Source organism: Oxyura jamaicensis, chromosome 3 (genome assembly GCF_011077185.1).
Source record: "Oxyura jamaicensis isolate SHBP4307 breed ruddy duck chromosome 3, BPBGC_Ojam_1.0, whole genome shotgun sequence".
NCBI lineage: Eukaryota > Metazoa > Chordata > Aves > Anseriformes > Anatidae > Oxyura > Oxyura jamaicensis.
Window position 1 is genome coordinate 57,855,274 of NC_048895.1, and position 21,605 is coordinate 57,876,878.

Genomic DNA, 21,605 nt, shown 5'->3' on the forward strand with positions numbered 1-21,605 from the left:
CTTTTCCATGAATTATATTCCTCATGGGTATGTCTCTGCAGGATTGGATAATATCTACCATAAGGATTGCTATGACTCCTGCTTTTTATTTATTTAAGGCAATGTGGCCAACACATACCATTTTCCACAAAACTCTTCAAGAATATGGAAATGTCTTATAAATATTGAAAATTGCAGCGCGTCTAGGGCACACACTGGAAATCGGGGATCCATGAGACAGGGACAGCGGAGAGGGCTCAGGGAGGTTCAAGGCATGCGCTCACGTGAAGAACTGTGAGCCCAAAGGGCTGCACTTGGCTACGTTTGGAGCAGCTGAAGTGCAAAATCCCTTAGCAGTGAGAGGTATGGCTCTTCCTTTGCCCTGATTTCCTATAGAAAGCCACAACAACTTGCAAAGCAAGACTCAGGATAACCATAACTGCATTTTGTATCAAGACAGCATGAAAATCTGAAAATGTTGGTAGGAGAGCACTGCTTTCTTTTCAGCCTACTTCCCATATCCATTGCAGATAAAATACCTAAAACTGAAACAGTCATTTTTCATGCCATTTTACTTTTGTCTGGACAATTTCAAAGTGGAATTCATGGCTGAAACTCTCACAGGTATGCTCGGTATGCATGCTTTATCTGTAAATCTCAGAGTACTTACAGAAGTAGCTAGTGCTGTTCCCAGCTGACCCATACGGCTCAGTAAATGAAGCAATTTCTTTGACAGAGAATTGTAAGTAATAAGGGTGTAGCACCTGGGAATTGCCTGCGTAAGGCTGTTTTTACCCCTCTCCTGAGGCAGCTGACCTGCATGTTTTACAAGGAGTCGCTGTTAAAATCTACTGTGCTGGGACAAGCATTTAGTGCCCCTCGCTATGCCACAGGGAAGCTGTGGGCCCCAAAGCATTTTGCTTAAGTGAAATCATCATTGTAAAAGAGCTGTTGCCCCTGACAGCCACACTTGGAAGCTGCAGATCCCCCAGATGGTCACAAATCCTCAAGACCCTACTGTGGCTGTTTTACAGCACACCCTTGGCTTCGGCCGCTTGTGTGGTTGGAAGGCTGAATGAATCAAACTTCTGCAGAGCATCAGCAATTGTGGGTTAAGCCTTGCTCCAGCACAGAGCTTGCACTGAAGAAACTGTGTCCTTTAACAAAATCTACCTGAAAACAAAACCCACACTCAGGCACACTCAGATTTTCCTTTTGTGTTTTCCTCATACAGTCTTGAACTGCCCACATAAATAACAAACGTAGGAGCAGCCTCATGTTCGGTACTCTGCAGTTAAAACCTGCTATTATGATAATCTTCTGTTTCTGCACATACAGGCTCACTATGGGAAGGAAGAGTCTTTTAAGCTTGTACATCTGCCATGTTGAGAGAGGCCTGTTTTACTGACAACTCGGTGAGTGCCATGTGTGGGGCAGGCCCAGGAGTCAGACAGCATGCTAGTCCTAGATGGCTCTTGCTAAAAGTCTTAACAAGACCCCGTGGAGGTTTTCCTCCAAGCTCAGCAGCCAGTGAGCCGAGGAGGTCTCAAACCTCTTCAGAGCCTTCCCGTGCTGCCTGTGGGAGCGAGGAGGGACTTTCCCAGACGTGTGGCAGCAGGACCCACCACCAACTGCTGCCAGGCCACCACAAGCACCACGTCATAGCTCCTGTTTCCAGCCACCGCAGGAGACTCCTTTGAAATGCCCAGCATGTGGGAAAAGAAAAACCCACTCCCCAGGCTTCAGAGGCTTGGCTCAGTGAGGCAAAAACCTTGGAAAGGAGCAACCTCTTCCCTCAGAAGGGCAGTTGAGAGAGTGGATGTGAGCGTCTTCTTGCTGGAGGCTCAGTAATTTCCCCAACCTTCTTCTTCTTCCAGATTGAGCCCTGTGTATGTAAATAACAAGTGCTAGCCTTCAGGCAGCACCTTCAAAACTGTAAGATCCATCTCTAATAGTGCAGGCAGAAAATGTTTCTCAGTTGCTCATAGTGACTTCTCAGATGTAAGAGAATGGATCATAAAATAATTTTAGCAAAGTTTTAAAGAAAAACAACTCTGGAGGCTTCTTGTTCATAAGAAGTGTGATCATGGATCGAAAATGCTCTTTCTGTAAAACACATGAACGTGCACTGCCATTGGTCAATCCATGTCAATCAGCAGTCGTACATACAGTTCACATGATAGGGTCAGCAGACTAAGGGTAGATGAAAACGTGCTGCCAATCATTTGTTAGCTTCTTCTTCAACTGAAAACTATTTGTGTCTTGGCTGAAAGGGGCAGATTGATGCTTTTAGTTCTAATGTCTTAAAATTGTTTGTTTTATCAACATCCTACTGATTACTGATTACTACAAGTAGCAATGAAAATTCATTAGGAATATTTTGAGATGCAGTAAGTGCACTGAAGTGTAAACAGTTTAACATAGATAATGTAGATACATTTTCAACAGATGATGCTAGTGTTTACTCTGAGGGGCTGTCTACAAACATTGGGAAAAGCAGAAGAACCAGTTGTTTTCACACAGCTCATATACTGCAAAATACAAAGCCCACTGTGGGTATGTCATCACTTCAAATCGCAGACATTGTATCAGAAGTTTTCAGTCATTTTTCCCTGTTTGCCACAGGAGTATCAGAATTACATGTGATACTTCATTTTGTCAGCTTTGAATACATCTTCCTCTCTACTGTCCCAGATACCACAAATTACCCTTGTATTGAGAGTCAGGATTGCTTGTCATTTGAAGTTACTTAAGGATGACAAAGATGAGCAAGATGCAGAAACACCTGCTGTGACTGAACATCACTCATCTTTCTTTCAGTGTGATTAATGTGTTCCTTGGTATCATCCTGCAAATACTAACATTTGTGACATTATGCATTCATTCAAAGGTGAGTTATGACAAAAAATGATGACAAATCCTTCAGTCATATATGGCTACCTAAAACAGGGATGAGCGTTCCATAAGAAAGGGAAGAAAATTTTATTCTTCAGCAAACACTGTCTCTCAGACACCTGACTGTGCTTGGCTTCATAGTGGATTTAATCTACAAAATTGCTTTGATTTGGTTGTTTTCTCTGAGAACAAAACGGCCAAGTGTTTAGAAAACTGTAACTGTTCTTGAAGGATTGAGAATTTACAAGAAACTAGATATAGACAGCTGAGTGAGGGCTACAGTCTACATGCATCAGTGTTTTTGATGTCATTGTTTAAAAAACATCTGATATACAAATCCAAACCTCTTTTGTCTCAGGGTATTTGGAGTTTTTGTTATCATTTTTACCTCAGCTGTGGCAACAGAAAGAATGTGTGTAAACAGATGTGGAAAGGTTGCAGGTTCCAGCATATTGTAGTAAGGGTGAGCTTCGAATAATACTTGTTTTAATGTAAATATAAAAATTCTGTGTGTAAAAAAATATATTACACTGTGTTAGAATTGATAATTAACCTTTTAAGCATTATATTTAGGTTAAAGAACTGAATTTGTAGCTAGTACAAATGTGACCTACCAGAGCTTCCTAAAATGTCCTTTACAAAATACGGTTTCATTTTTTCTTGATGTTGCCTCTTATTTTCATCCTCAAAACAGCAGCTGAGATCTGTTGTTGGTTGGCTTTGCTCTAAGTGATGCTCAAATTCCAAGGCCAAGTCTGTAAAGAGGCTTCCTGCTCTAGTGGAGGTCTGTCAAATGCTGTTGATAGACCTCTCACAACCTCAGGAAAATGGGCCATGACCATACTACAGGAGAGTTGCTGCCAGAAGGCTTCAGCTAGCCAGAATTGCACCAGCTGGAGAGTGAGGGGCCAAGCAGCCACACCACTGCTAATCTACCACCATGCTAATAAGTAATCTCCGCTTAGGGGTAAGGCACGGTGTCACATTAACCCGTACAAATTGCGCTCATGATGGAGCTAATGCCTCTTCACTGTGCTGCAGATCACTGGTGTGGATGTTCCAGTTTGGGTCTACATGAACTCAAGACCTCATGGTGCACGCTCCTGTATGGTGTATTAATTCAATGTAAATCGTGAATTTGTTTTATATTAGGTATATTACGGATTCTTGAATATTAATTTGCCAAAATGCTGCGGAGTTTGCCATTCAGTATGGATGTCATATTTCACCATGAAAACTGCAGTATAGCTACAAATCTCTGTGAGTACATCAGGTCCAGGCTTGGATGCAGACCTGGCTGACAAAATCTACCGTGGTGGTTTTTGGATGTTTAGCATCCTGTGGGCTTCACCATGTTTCACAGAAAACAACTTCAATCTGCAAGCAGTGCAGATGATTCCAGACGTACAGACAACTGAAATACCAGGTTGAGGCACACGCTAGTTCAAAGGGAGAGCGCTACGAGCATGGCAGGGTTATTTCCGAGCTGGCTGATGGATCAACCCGCAGCCAGGAGGCCGTGGATTGTCTCTTCTGCGTCACGCTCGCAGCGCATCACAGGCAGGCTCTGGCAGGCCCTGAGCCATGTATGCACAGCCAGATCCACATGTAGGGAGACTTCACAAAGCACAGTCAAACCCAAGCCTAGTTTTCGTTCTTTCACAGAGGCTATAACCTGACTACACTATATTTTTAATGATAAACTCCTGTGTTTTTTTCCTCCCCTGCAGCTATGACTTAGCTTAATAGCAGCGAGAGCACTTTTTTTTCTTTGATTGTCAAAGATAGGGTATCATTTCATTTTTAAACGGAGTCCAAGAAAGGCATCTTTCAACCTGCAGGTGGCAAGTTTCAGAAGCAACCACCACCCTCCAAATCAAACAGCTGCCTGGGCTGACTCCTGCATTTACCTGCCCCATGCAAATCCCACGGGAGATGCGAAGCTGCAAGCACAGCTGTGAGTTGATCCTTTCACTGGGGAGCGGCAGGAAGGAAAGTGTTAAATGCCGAGGGTAAACATCACCCTCTTTGTTACCCAGTCAGCAGAGCAGAGAGGATCCCACTGACAAACCCAGCCTGGCAGCCTCTCCCCAGCCAGACTGGTTATTGTTCCGGAGGCTCTTACTCATTTGAATTTAGGAGGAGCTGCCTCCCTCCCTCCCTCCCCTGTGTGTCCCAATTAAAAAGCTTTTCTCAGACACCTGCAGACCGGCTGGCAGGTACGGGTGCTCACTTAGCTCGGCTGGGTCGGTAGCAGAGACATCTCTCTTCTCCCTGCCAGCCTCCTGCGGCCCTGCACGATGGTGAAGTACGGCCTCGACTACACGCGGTGCAGATGGATCCTACCCCTGCTCCTGGGCATCGGCGTCATCTTTGGCATCATCGCGCTGGCGGGCAGGGGCTGGCTGGAGTCGCAGACCTTGCCCTACCTGCACCAAGCGTCGCTATGGGAGAGCTGCAGGAAGGCTTTTGAGGGTGCGGAATGGAGGTGCGAATCCCTCATGGGTTACGGTAAGCATCGGCAGGGGCAACGGGGAGGGCTCTGAAGCAGTGGGTCACCTCTCTGAGCTCCTCTTCCCTCAGCTCTCCTCGCCGTATCTCCTTATATCTGACCTTCATATAAGAAGCTATGGGAGATAGGGACCGACACTGAAATACATCAAGGTTTCTGAGTAACAGAATGAAGATGTCCTCAACCCTGGGCAGAAAGAAACCTGGGTGCTTTAGGAAATGGCTTGCATAGTACAAAGAAAAAGCCACAAGTCATAATGCACCAGTGCAGAAAATATCACAGCATTTAAGACTTTTTTTCCTCTTTTAGAAGAAGCTGGTAACCTTTTCTCACTAATCTCAGTTTTCCAGAACTTAAAAACTGATGTTGATCAAATGTCCAAGCAGCAAGTTGTGGGGGTAAGCCTGGAATGAGTGTGATAAGCCAACCCTGAGTGCCAGTAAGAAGTGGGGAGCTAGAAATGTGAGATGATACAAAGATATCCCCAGGGAGTGTCAGACTGCAGAATGCTGCTCCAGTAGGTGAGTTGTGTGAAGGAGCCTTCGTGTGATTACGAAAGAAAGCTTTAAGAGAAGAAAGCATTTATGTTTGTATTGAATTTTCCTTAAGTGTGCTATTGAACAAGCTGACCCAGCTTGAAGAGGTTTAAATGACTGAGTTTGGGGGAGTAGGCCAAGAAAAAGATCACTGTAAATGTGTGCTGTTTCTTAGATTTTTTTCTGTATATCAGGTATGGGCCACAGTCTGAAGCGATTTATTGGGAGTGATGGACTGTTAGCCTGAGCCAGAAGGTTCAAGCTTTCTTGTGATTTATGCTGACGCTCACTCAGATTTTACAGAAGAACATTTTTCTCTAAGGTTCAGAATTCCAGCTGTTTTAGCTGAAAATGAGTGCTCACAGAATCAGTCTCAGAGGTCATTAATACAGTTTTTCAAAATTATTCCTGAAGGTTTATTATCTATGGTCAAACTCTGCCTCCTGTGCTCAAAATTCATCTGTAAAGAGTTAACTGTGGCAGGCCCATGTGAGTGCAGGGCTGTGAGACAAGGGCAGCTCCATTCAGCCACATGCCCAGTCCTGCTCTCAGAGCTCCTGTGTCAGCTATTTGGCTGGGCATGGATTGAGCCAATTTGCTGCCTCTGGCACGTGGCATTGGAAGGCAGGAGAGAGACCGTGATGCTCAGCTGCAAGTATGTGTGCATACTGTGGGTAGAGGAGCGGTGAGAAAGGCCTGGCCTTCCTTGGTTAGAGTTAGCAAAGGGTTTCCCAGTCCTGAGGTTCAATGAAAAGCGAGCCCTCCTCCTCCAGTTAGGCACGGTCTGTGTCATGAATGCCGGTTTTACCTGGACAGAAAATTTTCAGATGTTTCACCATGCTTCTCTTGATGATAAAAATGCTTCCAGGTCCTACGAGCTTGTTTGGCATTTCACTTCCTTCCTTATCCTGCCTCTCTCTTACATGCTTAAATCCTGCAGTTGTATGCACACTTTCCCACAGGGAAACATCTACAGACAAACCAGGGAGGTTGTCCTCCTCTATTTGGACTATCGCACAACATATGGGGTCACCATGAATTATATCCTCAGTAAGTGCCACACTTCTAACATGTTGGCCTTAGTACACACATACTCACCAGAACATGCATTGTAGAGAGTCATCTGGCACTTTTGAAAGCATTAGAAATGCTGTTTGCATGCTGCATGACTGCAGTACTCCCTCAGTGGACATATATCCAACAGGTAACTTCCGCAAATTTACTAAATACACAGAAAGCCTGACAAATCCCCCTGGACAAAATTCCCAGGTGGAAAAGGAGGATATGTCTGAAACAATAGAGTCATTTAGTCAATGGGACAATATGTAAAAGCAGAATGTAACAAATACATGCATAAACCAAATGACGGTGGATTAAGCTGCCAGACCTTTGGCTTTGCAAGATTAATCCCTTGCAGTGTAAATCTGGGCCATTACAGGGGTGGCCCCCCAGGGGCAGTAAGAAGGCTATAGACCTGCCTATCACAGTGCAAAGTCATGTCACTATCCTGCTCTTTTCCAGCCCTGTAGATGCAGATACCCACTCTCCCCTAATGCAAGCAGGGTGTCTGCAGCACTATGCAGCAGAGTTGTGGTCCTCCTTGCTCTTTTTCCTTCCGGTTTTGTGCTTTTCCCACCCACTGCCTGGGCACCAGGACCTATTACAGGAAGATCTGGGCTGAGCCCCCAGCCTGATCTGGACCCAGATCTCCCTCCCTTTCCAGGCAAGCCTGCTAACAGTTCGGGTGTCACCTAGAGGTGGCCAGCAATGGAGGTGTCAGGAAACACAATTTTCTCTGCCATGTATGAAACACAGAAGAGGAAGGAGGGATTGCAGTTTGTTTTTTTGGAAGAGCAAATGAGCAATCTGTCTGAGGACTGGTTTCAGCTCTCAGCCCTGAGGAGATGGAAGTGCTGTCTAGGCAGATTTCCTTCAGGTATTGTGAATCCAGAGGTGGGTTATGTTCAGATCCAACCCTGTCATCTGTACTTCCTCACATTCCATTCTTGCTCAGTAGGTGTGGCCTTGGGATGTCTCTTTTGGGGTGCTGTCTTTCCTCATGCGGGGTGCAGGTGCCTGATGCTGGTGTCCTGGATTCCACCCAAAAGGCAAGCCCTGTGACAGCATCTCAATTGCAAGCATCCAGGTCTTGCACTGAGCCTGATTTTACCTGCCCCAGTGCTGGAACATAGTTTTTTAATAATTCTGGGATTATGTTTATCCATACTGCTCCAGCAAGGTCACAGAAAACAAGCATTCAGTGTCTTGTGCCATGCTTGATGAACAGAGTGTAAATACTTGCCTTCCTGTGCGGAGAGACAAAAGACATGGTGTAAATAGCAAGGACAGAAATGTTCTGCACTTTTCCAGAGATAATTCTTTCTTCCCCCCTCTATTCCACAGTTCCTATTTCCTTTCCTCTGGGATTTATCCTCAGCTTCCCAGGCTGGGTAGGTTCTGAAATTCAGTCTTCCTTTGGGGCTAGTTTCACTGACATACGTAATATGCACATCTACCCCAGTGGCTGCCAGTGAATGTGCTCAACATGGCTTGGACAGTGTAGATGTCTTAATCCATTTCAGACATCTTCATCCTATTATAACTAGATCCAACTATAAAGATCTTGCAAGTTGTTCAATATAGTCTGCAAATTCAGATCACATTCTCCACCTGCAATGTTTGTAATTCGCCTAGCATCTCTGCTGGTCTTTTGCAAGTGTATGAAGACCATGGAAAGTGAGAATATGAGGAGTCTATATACTCTACTAACTTCTCCAAGAGTCCAGATCTTCTGTTTTAACCACATGACACTAATACAGACATTACCAGAAGTCTTTTGCTTTCCAAGCACATTTAGCTCAAACAAATAGAACTTTATGTGGAAAAATATATAGTGTTTTAAGGCACATTAGAAATGAATGGAGTTTAAGATGAGGGACTGAGAAATGCAAACTATAGCTCTACAATTTTCTGCTATTTGGAACAAGTACAGGTTTCAAGCTCACAGCATGACTGAACCATTACAAAGACGGAGACAAATACTTAAGAGGTGGATAATGAGGACAATATGGAAAGTATCTAGCGGGGACATGGCTGAGCTTGCAAAGAAAACACAGAGGTTAAATCCCTTCCTGAAGCTGGCATGGTACTCCTTTGTTTTTCTGGATTTTTTGGCTGTATAACCTCTCCTGAACAAGGTGTGTCTCAGACCTGAGACAATTTTTTAGTGTGATTTATTCCATTGCAGACTCTGAAGATGTTTAAACGTGTGTTCTTGGCTGGGAGCAATACCTGATTTTATTTGATTAGTTTCAATACACAATAAGATGAATAACTCAGGGGTACTTGTACCAGCCTATATTCCACCTGGCCCTGCAGCCCTTCCATGTGCAGATGCTGCTATCAAAATAACTGCAAGCTTAAGCCTTTATATCTAGGTTGAAGTTGTTGGGTCATTTGCATGGTACAAACAAAAATCTTGGGATAAAAATAAAAAGTCAGGAAAAGGCATTTCCACATGATGGAATCCAGACCATCAGTTATTTTCACATCATAGTATTCAAATCCAGCCTTTTCCTAGGATGTCCAGAGAGAGTATTGCCTGTGGAGATTAGGGGAGGGATGAATGATTTTGCCCTCTGTAGAGGACACATTTCTCCATCTTGTCTTCCCATGTACTGGGTAACTATCTGCTATGTCATTCCAGTATTATTTTGGACTGTGAATGTTAGTTCAAATCTACAGGATGGGATGGCTAGTATAGTATGATTATAATGGAAAAAAACATTAGTTCAAGAATGACCGCAGATGAGTTTGTCTAAAGCATAAGTAAACAAAGGGAATGCTGCAAAAGGCAATATCCTGTCAGGAGAAGAAATATTCTACTTTAGTCTCCTAAGAACTCCATTGGTGAGAAAATTTTCTTCCCTGTTTTTGTTTGGTTTTGTTTTCAAATTGAACTATGGGTGCAGGGAACCTGTTGCAATGATGAAGCCCCATTTATTGTTATGGAGGCAGCATCCATGAATGGAAATCACTTTCCACTTGCCTCCTCCCCCCCCAGGTACTGATACAACAGTGAGGTACATGGCCTGGCTCCACATCTCCTGGAAAATTGCCTTCTCCAGCCAGAGCAGTGACTCATCACACCTAGGGCACAGGGCAGACCAGACACCTCATTTTCCCGCTGCCACACTGCCTACATGAAATTGTTTAGCCTTCCCCCACATTCCAGTCACTCTGACAGTCTGGCATGGGAAAGCCTTCTCTTGCCTCAGGCAAGTGCCCTGAGCAGAACAACACAGGGATATTTCCAGAGGGCTGGACTGGGAGACAGTCCCCTTCAGCAGGGCCTGGGAGGAGAAGCAGCCTGTCCCGACTGCTCCTTGGCATACGAGGGTGTGTGCACGTAGGAAGAGAAATGGAGCAAGCGTGTGCTTTGAAGGAGGGCCTGGATCAAGTCACAGGGCCATTCTTGCAGGCTTTCCCTGAAGCCAAGGTTCTGCACCTAAACTTTTCCAGATGACGGTGATATTCAGGTAGGCTTGGAAACGTGTCCCTAAATATGGGAAACAAAGGCTGAGGAGGCTTCTGATGAGTCCAAGGAAGGCTGTGTGGGAGCTCAGAATGGAGCCAGATCCATGCTCCCTGCTCCATGCTCCCTGCTCCATGCTCCCTGCCTTACCTGAATTACAAGGCAAAGCACCTTTGATACAGGGTGAACTGAAAACAAAAACTGTTTGCTGTTCCTGTTGCATCAAAACCTGAAACAATTACATTTACGTACTGCAATTGCCAGTAGTGTTAATGACAGTGTGTAGGGTAGTACATCATTTCCTAAGTCATCAGTTGCCTGAAAGTGTAACGTTACTAAGGACTAACCAGTGAGAAACAGGATGACAAGATTAGTTACTTAATAACTTAGAATATTCAATAGCTATTCAAAATTTAGAATGCTAGAAAATACAGGCTTAATTGTATGTATTAAACTATATTAATGGAAATATCACAACAGCAATATATTTAAGGAACTCTAATGCAAGAGAGAATGAACAATTTTTTTTTGTTTGTTTGTTTTTTTTTTGTTTTTTTCCCAGTTTGTAGGAGAGACTCCATTGTTACTATAGAGGAATAAGAGAAGAGATACAAGCCCAGAGCATTTAATTAGCATGGCAATTTTCATTCCTCATCTGCAATTGCAAATATGCTTTCCCTTGTAATTTTAGTGTTTGTCCCTGTTTATGTTTAGTGGCAGATTCATTTAGTCAGACTTTTTTCTAAATAATAGTTATGTTATTCAGCAATTAACTCCACAGAGAGCAATTGCAGATGGCATCCCACTGTTTATCATCCAACCTCCCTTTCAACAGTTACAGTTAAATCGCATGGAAAAATATCATCCGTGTGGTGGGTTCTCCCTGTGAGGATATGAACTGCTGGTGTCAAGGACTTTGCAAAGATCCTCAGTGCTTTGAATTCTCAGGATCTGAAGTCCTTGAGTGCATACCATTAACTCTCGCACACAGGAGGCACCTCTGCTGAAAAATTATGGAAACTTGTGGCTATATTCTCATTTCTCTTCACCTCATATCTTCCCCTAGCTTATTGAGGTAATCTGATACAACAGGGCTATAGTACTCTCTCCCTAGTCTGAATGGTGATAAGGTCTGCAAGGCTGATTTTGAATTCCACAGTAGGGTTAAACAGCTGGATTACTTAAACAGAAAAGCTTAAGGAAAACAAACCATCCTCCCAAAATACTATTATCTATTATTTTTACATTTCCATAATAATCCTCACTGACAGCTTGTGTTGTTCTGAGCAACTCTGAACATGGAGAGTCGGCAAATTTTTAATGCTATGTTTCTTCTTTGTCAAGCACTATTACAAGATCTCTCATCAATCAAAAATTCCTGGGAACTCAAGTTAGTTTGTGAAGTGAGGATGTTTACATCTGTGTCAGATGTTTCTGACTATGTCCCAAAGGCTTCTGTCTTCCTATTGGTGCTAAACAGCACTTCAGCTCGTAAACAGCTCTGCTGGAGTAGTAATCTGCAATGGAACACATATAATGTCACAAATTATGTTGAATATTCACAACGTGTTTAAATCTGGACCCCAAAATAGGACGTCTCTGTGTAGTTCCCATTTGTTCATTAACAGCCCCATCAGCAGTAAGCAGGAAACGCTGAAGAATTTTAAGATGTATTGTCAAAGATGTCATTTTCATTCACAAGAAGAGTAAATAAGGCTTGGAAGATATTTTATGAACACAAAGTACCATCTGTTTATATGTATTTTTTTTTCAAATGATAAATTTTTGCTTCTAACAGGAAATTAGATCCAGATTTATAGCTGCTCTCTGTTGGAGAGAAACTCCTTAGTGCAAAAGGCTACTTGCAGCAAGCTTTCAGAACACAGTTTGCTCACAGCATGAAAAATGCAGGTCAAGAGTAAGGAGAACAATACTTGGTGCATATGGAGATGATATGTATATTCAGTATTCTTCAGCTTCAGATGGCCTTAGGAAAATCAAACTTAAAAGGAGCTTTTTGGAAAGGTTCCACTCTGCTGTTTCAATTACAAGTCCTAGTTCATAGCCTGTGTTGTCATGGAAGTTTATTCTGTTTAACTCGCATTATATATTTTAACCCATTTTTAGCTCAGGATTAGTTAAGAAGCAGGTGCATCTTGCCACTGCGTGATTAACTGAGTTTATGTATATGTACTGATTTATCAGTACCTTACTCGTATTATTCATCTGACCTTGCCCACCTCTATACACCCATTCAAGTTTGTCATCCTTTTTTAGCATAAAATGAATAGGAAAAATAGGAGGAAAAATGTTGCAGTATTACAACAAAACTAAATTTTGGTCCCAAGATGTTTGCAGCATATGCAACTGCTTCTGAAGATAATGGAAGCTAGGGATATTCCCTAATTCTCTCCTGGTCAAACCTTTAATTCTGAGGTGCAGTGCACACATTATTTTTAATAGCTAACTTACTCCCTTGGTGATCCCTTTGATGGCGGCTCTACACGCTCTGCCACTTCTGCCTCCCCAGTGCTAAGTAAGCATCAAGGAGAAGCCCTCATTAATACAGGATTTGCAGAAGCCAGCTTCTGAGTCAAGCTTATACACGTCTGGGCTTATGGTGAGATGAATTTGAACCACTCCCTCAAGACGTAACTGCTCCTCCCCTCAAAATTCAAGTCAGGATAGCTCCTAAGTTGGGTTGCTTTCCTCAGTAAGAGAAGAGGTTTTCAGAAGCATGTAAAGCCTTGGATGCAGGTGTTGCCTGTTTAGGTTCACGACTAAAGTCAGTGGTTGGAAGTTCATAGTAATTTGCTTTAAATGAGTTAAAGTCCACCAAGCTGAAATGAACCATTATCTTAGCAATAAGGCTAGACACTGCCTTCTGCTAATGTATATTGTGTTTTACTCATAGATGGTCTATACATAAAGGTTCCTTTCATTACTGTTGTCATTTAAAGACATTATTATGGGGTAATCGAAAGTCATAATTCTTTTCCATTTATATGGGACCTGCTACTAATCATGGAGAAACTTTAGAATGACATTACTTAGTGTGAACCTAAGTAGGTTGTCCTCTGCCACAATGGTTGTCTCTTTAGTAGTGACAAGCTAAAAACGGGTTCCTGCTCACATAAAAATGGCCTGCATGTTATGAGGTAATACCCTGTTATTAAATGAGAAACCCATATTGACTGCCAGTGAATTCTGAAGTAATGCTAAGGGAAAGAGAACAGAGTCCCCAAAAAGGATGCCAAAAGGAAGAACCAAAAATGTGTATTTTATATTGCAGTTCAAATTACATAAACTCACACAAAAACCAGATAAGCAAGCAGCATCAACTTCCCAAGGAAAATATACCCAGAAAACACAGATGTTTTAAGAACAATCCAGATGCAATGCAGAGCACTGGAGGATAGAAGCTCAGAGAATAATACACATCCAATCATGCTTTTGAATTTTTTTTACCCCATTTTATTCTGTTCATAAATTATCCGTGACTAATATGTGATTTTCTTCATTTTTATAGCCTTTCTGATAAATTATTTTCGGTCAATAGCTTTTAGTCTGCATATACTGTTTATTCATAAGAAGCTGCTTTTAATAGTTTCTGATTTATTTCAGCTGTAAATGAATAAATGAAGTCAGGTATTTCCAAGACAGCTCTGTGTTCAGCAGACACTTGCAGAGATTTAAATGTTCCCTTGTTTTCAAAAAGATCACACAAATTTCTTGTGGTTTGGTTGTTAGAGGGTCATGATTTTCAGAAGACAAGATTTTGCGCTGTCCAATGTTAAAAGGAAATTCTGACCGTGCCACTTACCTGGAGCCCTGGATAGCAGTGGCTTATATATGCACCAACAGTTCATAACATTTCAGCTGATAAATCAAGCTTAGGGTTAATGAGTTTGATGGGTCCACTTAAAATTCAAGCTAAGGAGATATAAATTAGGAAAAAACAGCTTCAATTTAATTTATTTCCAAAGGAAAAAAATCAAGGAGTCTTACTGTAAATGCATACACAAATTCACAGCTGCAGACATGTTTTTCTACAGACATTTTTGCTTTCACATGGAAATGTTCTCAATGAGAACAAAACAAAATGAAATGGAGAAAACCTGGCTAAAGCAGTTCCTTTTCATAGCAAATTGTGTGCTCTGCAGAGTGTGCCACACCCTGGTGAAGAACGCCAGGTTGAGAAATCTGAGGGAGTTCAGCGTTGTTTCCAAAATAATGCTCTTTCCCTTTAATCAGAGAGTCATAAAACAGGTTGAGCTCTGCAAACTTGGTCTAGAAACATTCTCATTATGTACAACACAGAGATGAATCACCACCAAGGCAGATTTCAGCTCTTGTAAGAACTGCTATGTAAGACTGGAGCTAGAACAGCAGGATTTGTGTTTGTCTCCCATGTTGGTATGAGCGATAACAAAGTAAATGTTACTGTCTTTCCAAGACAGTTCTGCATTTTCCCCCTCTGTATTGAAGCGCTCCTTAAAATTGCTTTAAGTTTACTGCAGTGGCTGATGTGATAAAATGATCAGCTGGTGAGAATGCGTAGATAATTTGTTGACGTTTGCGAGCTGACAACCATTTATTTTTCGTTCCAGTGCTAGTTGTGTGCTTCAAGATGGGAGGAAAATTTGATGACGCGTATTCTTACTGATTACACCAGAAGTACTCCTGAAGTCTCTGGTGTTCCTTTCAGAAAATATGACTCAGAGACACTCAGGGGTTTGTGTGGTTTGGGGGTACCACAGCAAGAAAGACATGAGAACATCACTGTGCATATTTTCTGTGTTTTGAACCACGTACACCAGCGACTCGGCTTACTGCTGTGCAAGGAAGTTTGCCTCCTTATGTGCGAAGCACAAGCAGTGCTCACGCTTTTGCAAACTGGAGAATGCATGAGGGAGTGAAATCAGGAAGGCAGGAAATCAGAGACATTCTTAGTCCTGGGTTTCTAATAAAGCCGATCAGCTTCCACATGGCTGCAGTCAGCAAGAGGTTATTCAGAATACGTTCAGATGGAGCAATGCTACCTCCAAACTAACTTAGCTTTAATAGCACAGTAATAAAGCTGTGATATTATTGTACACTCTCAGCTAATTACCTTGCTCAGAAGCCACAGTGAGCTCTGCAAGGGTATGGGTAGACTCTTTCTGTTCTCTAAATTAGCTCAGGGTCTCCTCACATGGCAGTGGGTTTCAGAAGGCAGGCACTTATTTTCACTTTCCAGTAGTCCCATATGGCTGCAGTCACAATGGGTAGTCTGGGCTCTCACAAGTCTTTGCTGACTTCTGCACAAGACACTGTAAATAGAAGCACTCTTTGCTCTGCTTGAGATAGGCATGAAAATGGGGGGTTCGTTTTGCCTGTGGGAGATAGCAAGGTCTTGCTGTAAGGTTTCTGCTGTAAGATAAAGTTGCTCAGAAAATTGCCAGCTAAAAGGAGTTGAAGGGAGGGTGATGTGTAGCTTCCTGCAAAGCCTCTCAGTGCTTGTTGATGGGCTTTTTTTCAGCTGACAGAGGAGGTGAAAAGGGAGAAGTAGGACTGACATGCAGTGCTACAGGATCCTGCTGGTATTCCAGGACACGCTTGCATAAACACATAGTTCTTTTCTAACAAGCAGATTTTAACTGTTAAACAGCCAAAACATCACTGCCATGTGCGGGGACTGAGAAAACAGATCTCACAAATTGCTGTGTATTTTTACAGACTCAGCTTGATGTCCTGTAAGCTGCTGCTCCCTCCGTCCCTGTTTCTCATTTTATGATGGGAGAACTTTCAGCTGCTTCTCTCTAAAGTCAAGTGTTCGTTGAGTTGGTGTTACACCAGCCATGGTGTTACATTCTTTGGACTGCATTCCTTTTTTCATTTTTATGAAAAAGCTTTGCAGTTAGAAAAAAAAAAAGTATTTATGCTGTAATGTTTGCTTTATGTTAAAGAAAAAAGAAAAAAAAAAGAATTAAAAAAAATAGAAAAAAAAATATTTGGGATCAGCTTAGCCACTTGGTTGCAATTAAATAATCTCCTAAAACCATTCAAAAGTGTTTCCTAATAAAACACCTATTCTGAAATGGTACTTTCAACAAAGCGTTTTGCAGCCTGTGGAGAAAGAGCCGGTGGGAAGGGCGTTGCTGCTCAACATCACAGGGACTCTGTATTTGTGCCAGGCCTTTGAGAATCTGCTCTAGAGGTGCAGAAGACATGTGCAGTTGTAGTGGCTGAAGTTATACATTCTCCTTCTGTTTTTTGACCTATTTAATTCTGGCGTTTATGAGGAACTGTAAGTACTAGTCATATTTGTAAAGACAGTAAGCTTCTCTAGTTCTTCTGGCACAAGGAAAAATAAATACCTCAGTTACAGAAACAGTTGCAATTATCCCCACATAATCTTTTACCCCAGAAATGTACGTTATTTACACGCTGTGGTCTTAGGCTCCTGGAAACTACTTTTTATGAAGGACAGGTGGTGAAGTCAGGGTACAATTCCTCAAGAAAAAAAAAAGAAAAAAAGAAAAAAAGAAAAAAAGAATACGGCGGCTCTCCCATGGAAACCTATTGCCTTACTGCAGCTGAGTTTTCTCCCAACTTTGAGCTACATTTTTTTTACCTTTTTAGAAGCAAGTGTCACAAACTCGGCTGTTAGGCGATTAAGCAACGCGTCCTAAAGATGTAAGCATCCTGCAGCATGTCTCTTCTTGCCACACATCCAGTGCCCTGCAGGCTGGGCGTACACCCAACCTGCTTTCACACAGTCACTGTACTTGTAACACTACTTCAGGAAAAACACCTGGGCGAGCCCGGAGGAGGATGGAGATGGCAGCATGCACATGGCTGCAGCCATCAGGCACCCACTGAGCTCCTAGGTGGGTGATGTTCCCAGCCAAGGGGTGGCGATCTGCCTGCCACCAGCTCCTCCGGCCACACTAGGCCATGGCAGACCCACTGAGGTGCTCCTCTCCCACACTGGACCCTGCATCTCCACACTGCATGCTCTACCTCCATGCCTCCTGTAACTCCTTAAGAGAAGAGTCTAGGATAAAACACTGGGCTAGACGGTGAGGCTAGCTTTGCTGTCCCTTCAGTTTTTCTCAGGAAGCTGCCTGTTTACATGAAGACTAATGCAGTTGGAAAGTCCTCTAAAGCAGACTCTTTGGCGTAAGGAAGAAAAAGGACATGACATAAAATGGAAAGTGTAGTGCAATGGTTAGACTGGATCAAGGGTCATAAAGTAGGCGTGGATAGCGAAAACTAAACAGAAAGGGAAATTGGTTTTGATGGGCTGAAGGGTAAAAAGGAAGGCTGACCCATAGTCCTGACCCAATTTTCTAGTCTGATATCAGAGGGCTGGGAAAGAGCCAGAGGCAGAGCAGTGGCAGAGCCCAGAGGGCTTTCACGCCAACACAACACTGGGGATGCTTTGCATTTTATTACTTTAATTCTCTGGTATGGGTGATTGTCCTTTAAGCCTTGGGCTACTACAGCAGCAGGAAAAGGGAGCTGAGATGAAGGTCATTTTCTGGTCCTACCTGCACAGGCACGCAAGCCGTAGAATGCGTAGGTCACCAAAATATACGATGGTTGCGTGGGAAAGCATAATAAATCCAAGCTATTTGGTGAACTGTGTCCTCCCCCCGCTTTGTCAGTCTAATGGTGCCTGTCCAGCTGACGGCCGGCACTCCATGCAAAAAGGCCTTTACGGAACAACGCGCACCATGTTTGAGTTGAGTTATAGTTATCACCAGGCTTGTTTGGACTGTGGTAATTTTACAGCACGGTTGCTCTGTGTCTTTGGTTAGAAGCCAACACCTTGCAAACAGACAGTGTAGGCGAGGGAGTGAAGTCTGTAAATGCCCAGCAGACTTGAACTGCCTACTCTATCTACATACACAATTTTTAGTGTCAAAGCAGGCTTTTTACACTGAAAGGAGGAGACACTTTGATCTCTTTGAGCAGTCATTGCACCTCAAGACTTAAAATATTGAATACATAATATTTCTTCAGTTGTTACAACAACATAATATGCTTAGCTCTGACGTTATAATGTAAAGTTACATAATTTGGAAATTAAAGTATTAATATCCTGAACGAGATTTTCAAAATAAAACACTTCTGATTTTGGACCAAAAGGAGAGGTCCGGTTTCACTACAAAATAGACAGTAAATCTTTAGTTCCACTTAGGACATGGGGCTAACCAAAGGATAAAAACACAGAAATTTGCTGAATTTTGACATTAGTGGAGTATCGCCAAATTTTTACATTTGCATATCAGAGTGATAGTACTTGTACAAACTTTTTGTTTGTTTGTTTTGTTTAAGAAAGAGTTTGATTAGTTTCAGGGACAGTCCAATTCTCCTTTTCCATGCAGAATGCTGCTGGTTTTACGACATCTGCTGAAGTATTGACATTTGTTCTTGAAGTAGAGTGTCCACTGTTAAATCTTTAGAGTCACTTTTTCTCTCGATTCTTAAATGTTAAACCTAAACAGGAAGCATGTATGCAAGTCCCATTATATTCTGTAGGAGAGGTCTAAGCTGGTGTCCTTACACACTCTGCACTTAATGAATGATTTCTGGTGGCATTTTCTTCTTGAGAGCTGACCTTCTTTCCATCGTTGTTTAAAATTAGCCTTTCACTATAAACCAGAGAAAAACGCTAAAGAAAAACAGTCTTTTTTTTTTTTTTTTTTTTTCCTGTTCTAATTTACCTTCCTTCTGATTTCAGCTTGGGGAAGAGCTGCAGCCGCCACATACCTTGTTGGATTTATACTCCTTGTCATCTGTTTTGCTCTGGCCATCATAGCATTTGCCATTGATACGCTTCGGTTCAACTTCATAAGAGGGATTGGAGGCTTGCTCTTTGTTGCTGGTAAGAAAAAACATGAAGCAAAGTTTTGCTCGTGCAGGAATATCCATACCAGAACTGGTATTTCCCTCAGCTGCTTCTATATGCAGTTTATGCCTGTATGCACTTGAATTCTCAATGAAAAAGAATGTAAAATCTGTCATGGCAGTGGGTCTATTTCCAAATCCTCCAAAATATGGTTGGATTTAGCTACAGGTACTATGGAGACAGGCAGTGTGATGGGTCTTAGTTTAATCATTATTTTTTTTCTCCTGTTTCTTCAGCTGTGTTCTCCATCATGGGCTTGGTCATTTACCCAGTAAAGTTCTCCAGTGAAATTGAAATGACAGGAATCAATATGTTCAGCTGGGCCTACGGCTTTGGCTGGACCACTGCCATTATGGAAATATGCTTGGGATTCTTCTTCTGCTGCCTTCCTAACTATGAAGACCAAATCTTGGGTAATGTGAAGCCCACATATTTTTACTCTTCCCCATAAACACCAGGAAAAATGCATTCATATTACACAGATATCTGACAGGCTATCTACGTTTTTCAGAATATTATCATCAGATGCTAGTAGAAAAGGCTGGAAACTTTAAAGTACATGTAGAAGAACAGTACTGGCATTTTACAATAAAGTTATCTACTCTTTTGTGGACCTTCATATCTGATGTGGGTTGCTTAGATTAAGTCTAAACATTAAAAAAACTTGTTTCCTCATTCATTTCCATGAGTGGGGGTGCATATGGATTTCATTAAATTTTATGTGCCTTTATATTTCTAACTAAATTCGGAAAAGAAATGATCAGCAAACAACGACAACAAAATGTATATCATCTTTCTGAAGGGAAGTGGCTCGCAGAAATCTCACTTCACGTGTGTTAGTTTTCTTTAACCTGAAGATTTTGTGCATTTTTCAGAAAGCCAAATGCCTTTATCCACTGACTGCCAGAGCAGCAAATCAGTCAGCCAGGACTTCATGGCTTTGCTTCCAATTTTCTATTCCTTCAACTTAAGCCATAGGGCTACAGTAAGAAAAGGGCAAGAGAAGCCCCCCTACCAAAGCCAGCATCCTGACTTCCACCCATCCATTTGGAGTGTAAGCTTTTATTTCTGAATATCAGTAAGAGTAAACAAGGACCATTAATAATTCAAGCGCCCTTAAAAATCCTGGCATGGCATTGCTGCAGCCAGCACAGAGCAGGCAGAGGGGACTTCCAGCCATCCCTGCAACCTACAGACCTGGTTTGAAGAGGCTCCTAGTTTGGTTTTCTCCGTGGGCCTCTGCCCCTTTTATCGGCTGTATCAAAACCTATGGCTTTAGAAAGCTCTGTTTTACTGTTCCAGTTGTTTTATCCAGGATAAAAGGGTCAGGAAGGAGTTAAACAGAGGTATGACTCCCCTCAGCACTCGGCTCACAGGAGTGGACTCGGAGCAGTGTGGATCTAGGTATTAAACTTTGGTCAAAATGCGCTTTTAAATTAATTTACTGGTTTTAAGTATTCTAAAAGTGGAAAGTATGTACTGTAAAATGTGTAAATATCCCCCACCATCTCATAGTAAGACTCTCACAGTGAGAGAAATCTTCGTAAAACACTCTTCAGTATCTTATGCCCCACAGTGCTTCAGAGCTGGGAATATTGCAAGCAATGAAGTATACTCAACACTGTTGGTTTCTGCATTGCAAACCCTGGCTTTATAATGTTCTTTTTCTTCTCTTACATGAAAAAAGTGATCATTCTACTGTGTGTAAAAAGGAGTCCCACTGAAATCCTTAAACAGAGTTGATTATTATCTTGTAATATATTTGCAATTTTTAAACTATTTGTACTTTATTAAAAGAGCCTTGCCAAAAGTTCTTTACTGCAAAGAATGAGAGGTAGGAACATTTTTTTAATAAAACCTCTGAGTAGCTAAAATTAATAAAGACATAGGCCTTAATTTTTTTATTTTTTATTTTTAAGCAGTTAATTCCTTTCACTTTTATAGATTGACTTCTAACTTAGATCAATAAACATGAGAAATGTATCAGGCCAGTGTGGAGTGTCTATGCAACAGGGACTGGCTAGACAAGAACTTGCAAATGCATTAAGAAGCTATTTCCTAGTTGGAAGTAAATGAAAATAAAATAAACATACATGGAAAAGCAATTTGTATAAAATGGCTTGCAATTCTTTATGTAACGTTATCTGTTTAGGAAAAACAAAAAATCATAACTCTTTTCATTCTGCTTATTACACCTAATAAATGATGGTATCTGAGTATTGTTTCAAAAGTGAGTCTTAGATTTTGTTC

The 21,605-nt window shown here is 42.0% G+C and overlaps 1 protein-coding gene across 1 annotated transcript; it reads left to right on the top strand.

Moving 5' to 3' along the window:
* The first annotated feature begins 4,786 nt into the window (after positions 1–4,786).
* Positions 4,787–21,585, top strand: LOC118165045 (p53 apoptosis effector related to PMP-22-like). The gene is made up of 3 exons (XM_035322908.1): positions 4,787–5,385; positions 19,188–19,331; positions 19,592–21,585. The coding sequence occupies exons 1-3, from the start codon at positions 5,175–5,177 to the stop codon at positions 19,804–19,806; spliced, it is 570 nt and encodes a 189-aa protein (XP_035178799.1). The 5' UTR covers positions 4,787–5,174; the 3' UTR covers positions 19,807–21,585.
* Positions 21,586–21,605: the final 20 nt, after the last annotated feature.